The 8,868-nt window shown below is 48.4% G+C and overlaps 1 protein-coding gene across 2 annotated transcripts in view; it reads right to left on the minus strand.

Annotated features, from left to right (window-relative positions):
• ACSL5 (acyl-CoA synthetase long chain family member 5) overlaps positions 1-7,988 on the minus strand; it is a 58,770-nt gene extending 50,782 nt beyond the window's left edge. Inside the window, exon 1 of one of the 2 annotated variants that reach the window (XM_023206613.2) lies at positions 7,645-7,988. Coding sequence is in view for 1 of the 2 variants with exons in the window: in XM_023206614.2 (XP_023062382.1) it covers positions 7,645-7,662 (18 nt within the window). In the remaining variant the exon portion in view is untranslated. The remainder of the gene's footprint in view (positions 1-7,644) is intronic. The other variant, XM_023206614.2, reaches the window with a different exon arrangement.
• Between the last annotated feature and the right edge of the window lie 880 nt (positions 7,989-8,868).

The raw sequence follows: 8,868 nt of genomic DNA on the forward strand, positions 1-8,868 counted from the left end.
TTTCTTTTCTTTTCTTTTCTTTTCTTTTCTTTTCTTTTCTTTTCTTTTCTTTTCTTTCGACAGAGTCTCGCTCTGTTGCCCGGGCTGGAACGCAGTGGTGTCATCTCAGCTCACTGCAACCTCTGCCTCCTGGGTTCAAGCGATTCTCATGCCTCAGCCTTCCAAGTAGCTGGGATTATGTATGTGTGCCTGGCTAATTCTTGTATTTTTAGTAGAGATAGTTTTTGCCATGTTGTCCAGGCTGGACTTGAGCTCCTGGTATCAAGTGATCCACCTGCCTCAGCCTCCCAAAGTGTTGGGATTACAGGCATGAACCACTGCATCCAGCAGATGAGTTTGAATTAGGGAGGTTTAGAGTAGTCTCACTGGGAAGGTAACACTTGATGTGTACTGTTTCTTCTGAAATATTCATGCTTAAAAAAAAGAAAAGAACAATAAAATGAACAGCTCCATATAATCCCACCTCCAACACAGGCAGCTACTTTAGAAAATCCTACCACCTTGGTTGGTGGCATTTCACGTGAATGCACCTAAGCATATACCTCAGCTTTGTTTCTACAAGCGTGGCTCTCCCACTACTGAAGCTACATTCGACACACAGCCTCTTTCAAGCCCTCATGTTGTATAAAATGCTTCTCAGCCACTAAGTAATCCAGCTGGACAGCAGCTCTGTGGGTGGAAACCTTATCCATTTCCCTAGCCGATAAGAAACCAGAGCAAAGGTGAACGCTGAGTCACGGGGCCGAGGGGCCCTGAAAGTGTGTCTTTCAATGTTCATTTCAAGTAGCTTAGAAGGAAGGATGGTCTGAGATCCTGACCTACAGCCTGCTGATGATTTCCCAGCCACTCACCAGCATGCATGGATGCTCAAGCCACTGTCTTATAACAGCCATGGCCCCAGGCAGATGGGAAGGGCCTTATTTTATTTATTTATGTATTTATTTTGTTGCTTAGGCTGGAATGCAGTGACGCTATCACAGCTCATGGCAACCCCATCCTCCCACGCTCAGCTCACTGCAGTGTTAACTTCCCAGGCTTAAGTGATCCACCTCAGCCTTCCAAGTATCTGAGACTACAGGTGTGCACCAACACACTCGACTAATTTTTAAGTTTTTTGTAGAGATGGGGTCTCCCTAAGTTGCCCAGCCTGGCCTTGAACTCCTGGGCTCAAGCGATCCACCTGTCTCAGCCTCCTAAAGTTCTGGAATTACAGGCATGAGCCGTGGCACCCAGCGGGGAAGGTCCTTCTTATCATCTCCGCAGAGATGTGGTGGATAGAGCAGGGAGACAGCATTACCAAAGGAAGCCCTATTAAAACACCAAGTGGTAGCTAAGTAGTAGTTTCCATACCATGGAAAGATTCAATTTCATTGCTTAGATAATTTTTTAAAAGGTAAGTGATAATAACCTCTCATATCTCTCTTCCAAGCCCAATTGCTAGATGGCATCTAACAGTCCCAATGTGTAAGACAGCTGGCAGAGAAAGGGTTAAGAGTGTAGGCTTCAGACAGGTGTCCTGGACCATACGCAAGCATACCATAAATAAATCATTAGGGCATTCGATGCAGATCCACTGGTGAGATCTTTGCTGCTGAATTGCACAGGAAAAGCTACAGGAGCCAGAGCTCCAAAGAGTTAGGAGAGGTGGAACAGAATAAGCCCTTTCCTCAGGTTTGGGTCTCAGTGAGGCTTCCAGTGACTCATGGACGTCTGTGTGTCAGTAGACTTCCCTGTGCTGTGAGGTCTATTCCTATTGAATATAGACTCACGCACTATAGACTCACGCACATAGTGACCATCCTCACCTGTGGATTCCACTGCACCTAGCGCGGCACCTGAGACACCGTGGGAAGCTGCTGTTACCAAACCACTTTCACTTTTTACTCACCATTGGCACAATTTGAGAGAAAGGCAACTAGCAAGGAGAGTCTGTTGAAGGAAAATCTGCAGCGTTCAATCCCACAAGGAACAGAATGTGCTCCTATGCACAGAGCAGGACGGGGTCGGCGGAGTCTTCAAGAATGCCACAGCCAGGGCTTCATGCCACGAGAAGGGCAACGCTAAGCAACCCAACCTGAGTGAGGTCAGGGTTCCCTAATAATGCATCCATTTGGGTATTCAAGCACCTCCTGTGTGCCAGGCAGTGTGTTTAGCACAGGAAAACATGCTCAGAACTTCTGGTCCAGTAGAAGATTAAGCCAATTCCCCAGGCAGTCATGATGCTTTTGAGACCAGTGCTCTAGGGGATGCGCTCAACTTTGGCAGCACCTGGTGGGCTGGAGAAGTGTGTGTGTGGCGAGGGATACATTTACTCTCTGCACTTTTAACTTATTTATACGTTTTTTTTTTTTTAATTATTTATTTATCTATTTTTTGAGACAGAGTTCAGCGATTCTTTTGCCTCAGCCTCCTGAGTAGCTGGGACTACAGGCACACGCCACCATGCCCAGCTAATTTTTGTATTTTTAGTAGAGACTAGGTTTCACCATATTGACCAGTCTGGTCTCAAACTCCTGACCTCGTGATCTGCCCACCTTGACCTTGCAAAGTGCTAGCATTACAGGCGTGAGCCACCACATCCGGCTTCTTTTTTTTTTTTTTTTTTTTTTTTTGAGACAGTCTCACTCTGTCACTCAGGCTAGAGTGTAGTGGTACGATCTCAGTTCACTGCAACCTCTGCCTCCAGGGCTCAAGCGATTCTCCTGCCTCAGCCTCGTGAGTAGCTGGGATTACAACAAGTGTGCCTCACCACACCTGGCTAAGTTTTGTATTTTTAGTAGAGGGGGTTTCACCATGTTGGTCAGGCTGGTCTCGAACTCTGACCTCAAGTGATCTACCCGCCTCGGCCTCCCAAAGTGCTGGGAATACAGGTGTGAGCCACTGTACCCAGCCTATACATTTATTTTCAGCAAAGTAAACAAAAATTGTGGACCTGCCTATTCAGCACCGTGCCATGTGTTGAGGGACAAACACTTGGCTGATATAATTCCTGCCATCTGGGTACTTATGGGTCTATCTAGTCCTAGCAACTCTTACAGAATGCTTCAGTGTGTGCAGTGAGCTCATGGGTTTGAAGGAGGAAGAGGCCAGTGCAGACTGGAGCACATTAAGATGGCTGATGGAACACTAGAACCTCAAAGATGTGTGATCCTTGATCCCCTGGCTTTACTGCCAATTGTCTCTTTTCCAGGGGCAAAGATGATGATCTGACCAGACATGATGGTCCAGCCCTGTGATCTCAGCACTTTGGGAGGCTGAGGCTGGAGGATCGTTTGAGGCCAGGAGTTCGAGACCAGCCTGGGCAACATAGTGTGACCCCATCTTTACAAAAATAAAAAAATTTAGCTGGGCATGCCTATAGTCCCAGGTACTCAGGAGAATGAGGTAGGAGGACTGTTGAGCCTGGGAGGTCGAGGTTGCAGTGATCCACGATCCCGCCACTGCACTCCAGCCTGGGAGCCTGGATGTGCAGAGTGACAAGAGTGAGACCTGTCTAAAAAAAAAAAAAAAGACAATTCTACCAATCAAGCTGATGTCTAGTAAGATCTCAACTATGATTCCAGCCAGTGGCCCTGCCACCAAACCATCTTTCTCAACTGTTGTCTGTGTCCCTCTATCTACTTTCCTCATGGAGAGACCAATCATCTCATTAGGTTGGATGGAGCCAAGTGGAAGTGGAGAAGGGGAATGGCCAGATGTGCTAGAGGCACTAAAGTGGGGCAAGTGGGACATTTAGGGGAGGTAAATGGTGAAGAGGTATTTCTGCTGGAGGTGGAGGGTCTATCTGTAGTTAAAAGCAGTGGGGGCGGGGGGGGGGGGGTGGGGAAGTCTTCAAGGATGGATGAGATGGTGCATGGGGCCCAGTGCAGACACTGCACCACTGGAGCCATTGCCTTCACATACTCCAAAGAGCCTGGGTGGGGCCAGGCCTTGGCCAGTTGAGCTGAGTAGCATTTATCAGGAAATGTCATGTTAAGTCAAATACCAAGAGCCTCTTAAGTCAGTCCATTAAGATAGCATAGGATAGTTGAGTCACCCACAGGATGTGACCCCAGAAGTGACAAATCCCACAGGAGCTCAGGTTGATAGAGTCAACCTTGATCTACCACTGGGCTTGAAGTGAGTCACAGTCCAAATCCTGACCCCGGGACAACTTGTATCAGTGACACCTCCAAAGGGCATCCCAGGCCTGCTGACCAAGTATATTATGAGAGAACTGGGGTAAGAGGAAGTAGTGTCAGAAATCCACTGGATCTGATAAGGGGGTCTGTAAAAAGATAGGCCGGACAAAGTGCTAGGACCCCATCACCCATGCCGGGGTGAGGCAAGAGGTTGGGAAAGCGGACTTCTCGCGTTGGTTCTCTGCAGCATCAGCCCTTGCACTGCCTGTCTCAACCAGTGGTCAAGGGCCAACAGTTTCATAGTGCAGACAACAAGCTTTCTTGTCAATGGTGTCATTTCCAGGGACAAACTTTCAAGGTCATGCCCTTCCAGGTACCAGAGCAACAGCTCCTCACTTACTACATGTGTAGCCCTGGGGATAGTTACTTAAAGTCACTGAGCATCAGTTCCCCGCCATTGTACGCAGAAGGAGCAGGTGAAAATCACTACTTAAAGGAGATGCTGTGTATAGAACTGCTGGTATGCTGTCAGGCACATGGGAAGTCCTCAATCAAGTCTAGCTCCCTTTTCCTTCCCTTTTCCTCAGTTTTCACATCCTTGCCAGTATCAGATGTTCTATTATGAGATGTCCCAAAAGAAAAGAGATGATCACGGTCTTGAACGATTACTGCCCCTCCACTTCTGTGCAAAGGTCTTAACAAGCCCCTCGTTTCTTTTTTCTTTTTTCTTTTTTTCCTTTTTTTTGAGATGGACTTTCACTCTTATCACTCAGGCTGGAGTGCAGTGGCAAGATCTCAGCTCACTGCAACCTCCGCCTCCTGGGTTCAAGCGATTCTCCTGCCTCAGCCTCCCAAGTAGCTGGGATTACAGGTGACCACCACCATGCCCAGCTAGTTTTTATATTTTTAGCAGAGATGGGGTTTCACCATGTTGGCCAGGCTGGTCTCAAACTCCTGATCCTACGCCTCCCAAAGTGCTGGGATTACAGGTGTGAGCCACTGCACCCGGCCAACAAGCCCCCTTTTCTATTTAAACAGAGCACTTCTAGTTGTAGGAACCATGGCCTGTCTCTGACCTAGCTTTCCCCTAGCCCCCACATCCTCAACTTGAGCCACTCGCAACCTCACAACTCTTAGAATGGAATAATCCATGAAGACTGGGAGATCCACCAGCTCCCCGCAAAGAAGGCTGATATTATGGCCTGACCACAGCAGTGCATGGGCTGTCTGACCTTCCAAACTCCAGATCTCGTGTATTTATTAAAAAAATGAGTTGAGAACCTGGGAAGTGTCAGGCCCTGTGCCAGGGGGACAAGTTGGTGAGAGAGTCCCTTTCCGAACTCAGGATGTGCGGACACACAGGGGAGAAACAGACCCAGACGCATTTCCAGCAGAATGTGATAAGCAGTGATGGCTGAACTCACTGCTGCAGGGGTTGCCTCACCCTTGCTGGGTGCTGCCAGGCACAAAAGTCACTCCTGGCTGCACTCCAGCTGAGGGTCTGCCCATCTGCTGAGGAGCCATATGAGAGACAGACAGGAGAAGACACTATATTCCTGGTTTCTAAAAAGTTGGCAAATCCTGAAGGCCAGGTGCAGTGGCTCACACCTGTAATCCCAGCACTTTGGGGGGCCTAGGCAGGCAGATCACTTGAGGTCAGGAGTTTGAGACCAGCTTGGCCAATATGGTGAAACCCCATCTCTACTAAAAATACAAAAATTAGTTGGGCATGGTGGCGCATGCCCGTAATCCCAGCTATTTGGGAGGCTGAGGCAGGAGAATCGCTTGAACCGGGGAGGCGGAGGTTGCAATGAGCCGAGATGTTGTCACTGCCCTCAAGCCTGGGAGCCTAGGTGACAAAGCAAGGCTCATTCTAAAAAAAAAAGAAAAAAAAAGAAGAAGAAGAAGATTGTCTTGATTAAATATAAGAGTTCCTATGTACTGGTACTTCCCTGGCCTCATCTTCCCTCTCTCCATTCATTTCTCTCTCCTTCCCCATCTCCAGCCTCCTTGTAGTATCTGTGGTCTCTCTATAGGTGGATGGTTAGCATGCAGTGACACACCGATACTGTTGTTGGTGTCTTTGCCCTCAAGAAATTATAATATAGCCTGGGAGAGACTATTTTAGGTCAGGCCAGGCTGAAACATTCTGTTTGGTCTGGATTTAAAGGTGTTTTCTTTTTTTAATAATTAAATTTGAATGCATTTATCTGGGGTATGACTGCTCTGAATTTTGCTAAAGTTTCCACCATTAGCATCTTATTACACACCATCTACTTTACTTCTGTATATTACCTGCCTGTCCTATAAGCATTTGCATTTATACTTCTTGTTTTATTTAGGTTTTTGTTCCTTTTATTATGCCAAATACACAAAAGATGCCTACAAAATTTTACACCATGCCTCTTTCAAGACATGTTCTGTGTTTAACCTTGAATACTGATCAGTCGGAGGGGACTACCATGGAGTGACTCCATATCAGAATATGGAGGGAGAAATAAACAAACAAACAAAAAAAAACTAAGTCAGTTTTCAATGGTTTTTTGTTTGTTTGTTTGTTTGTTGTTTTTGAGCCAGAGTCTCACTCTTGTCATCCAAACTGGAGTGCAATGGCACCATCTCAGCTCACTGCAACCTCCGCCTCCCAGGTTCAAGCAATTGTCCTGCCTCCTGAGTTGCTGGGATTACAGGCGTGTGCCACCACGCCCGGCTACTTTTTGTATTTTCAGTAGAGATGGGGTTTCTCCCTGTTGGCCAGGCCGGTCTCTAACTCCTGACTTCAGGTGATCCACCTGCCTCGGCCTCCCAGAGTTCTGGGATTACAGGTGTGAGTCACTGTGCCTGGCCTTAATGTTATTTTTGAAGACTCTCCCTCTGATATAGAATACCAGTCACCTGCACATTGGAGCTACAGATTCCATCCTACCTTTCAGACCACCAAAAAAAGGTTGATATCTCAGAAGGTACCAAGCCCCGGCGGTAGAGTCCCTTTCTAGGGCTTACTCCCTGAGGGTCTTTGAGGTTCACCTCAGGACCCTCAGGGAGTGGGCATCAGGAAGGAAGTACTTAGGAATTAAGCAGTACCTGATACTTCACCTGTGACCCTGCTTCCTAAAATACACTCAACTCCATTCATCTGTCTCTCCCACCCCATCGGTCTCATTCATCAGTCTTATCCAACATAAAATTGAGGGCAAATCCCCAGCCCACCTCAGGAGAGCTATGCTGGATGCTCAGACCCACAAAAAGAGGCCTCTGTTGTGGTTCATCTCCCCCAAGAGAGTCGGGAGAAAGTGAGCTCCATGCATGCCCCACATCCTTCCTTCCCGTTGCTCCTCCTGACACAGGATCTGAAGGCATGCCTGAGACCAGGAGGGAGAGAGCATGGTGTGCCTGTAGAACTCAGCCGGCCCTTAATTCTAAGTCGCTTCATGAAAGTCGGGGGTCAGGATGCCCCCTTGGCCTCTGTCACACCCTCACAAGACCCCCTTGCTGAATAACACCCCCTCGATGGTCCCCTTACCCTGGGAGGGGGCCACATCTCTCAGTGCTTTTAGCCAACAGGGACTTCCCGGCTCCAAGTTCTTCCTGCCACACGAGTCCCTGTCCTTCTTCCCTCACTCCCGGTTCCTCCAGAGACAGGGTGGCTTCAGAACGTCCATGCGGGCAGAAGTCCGGCCCAGAGCATCTCCAGTTCTGCCCTGCTCTGAGCTGTCCCGAGTCAGGCCATGTCAGGCTTTCTAACATGCTCAGGGACTTCACTTCCTGGTTTTAATTTTTTTTTTTCACAACTGAAAGTGGAAGTGTTCTGATCAGGACGGGAGAAGCTTCCAAAGCTACCCTGGCTCGGTGTCAAAGTCTTCACCTCAGCCCCTAAGGGCCGACACAAAAGCCAGCTTGCCTCAACGCAATTTACCCTGTCCTCCTGTGGCCAATCACCTTTCAACTAAGATGAAAAAAGACAAACTAAAATAACTTGAGGTGCCTCTCAGATCAGAAGCCTCACAAAGGCAGAAGTGGCGCTGTTCCGTGCTGGATTTGGAGGACAGGAAAGTCTGGCTAGAGGGTACCTCAGCCTTCAGTCCCACACAAAGACCTTTTACCCCATCTCTCCAGTCGCCAGAGCTGCCTGCCTTGGTCCCTGAAGCTGTTCTGGCAAAGCCAAGAAAACAAACAAGCAAGTCAGGGATGACAGGGCTGTGAGTCGTTCAGTTGGCATGATTTCTTTCCCTCTGACACATTCACACCCCAAAACTCAACTTAAAAAATCGATTCCGCTGCCTTGGTCACCCCCAGTATTACCAGGACCTGTATTAGTCTCATTTTTGATCTGCCTAAGGCTGTGGCCACAGATGGGCCCTGGAGCTGCCATTCTCAGATTAGGAAGCAGAAATAACAAAATTTCCTGCCCCTTCCCCACCTCACAGGTACCTCAGAATGAAGCAGCACTTTCTCCTCGACCCCCCACGAAGGCTCACAGGAAATTCAGCCTGATCCTGGCTCTTTGCTGGAGCTAGATTAGGGTTCGTTCTTTCTACAGAGCAGGGTCTTAAAAGCTTCCAGCTAAGGAAGCCAGGGTGAGCTGTGCCACAATCTCAGAGAACACAAGAGCTGAGCTCTTGGCCTCCGGGGAGCCACCTTTGGACATGGAAGAAAGATGAAGGGCTGGGAGATGAAGGGGGGCCCATGGCATTCCATCCTCCAGCTCATCTCACGGCTGGAGGATCACTTGGCTTTTGCTTAGTTT

The sequence above is a fragment of the Piliocolobus tephrosceles genome, chromosome 9 (genome assembly GCF_002776525.5).
Source record: "Piliocolobus tephrosceles isolate RC106 chromosome 9, ASM277652v3, whole genome shotgun sequence".
NCBI classification, from domain to species: Eukaryota; Metazoa; Chordata; class Mammalia; order Primates; family Cercopithecidae; genus Piliocolobus; species Piliocolobus tephrosceles.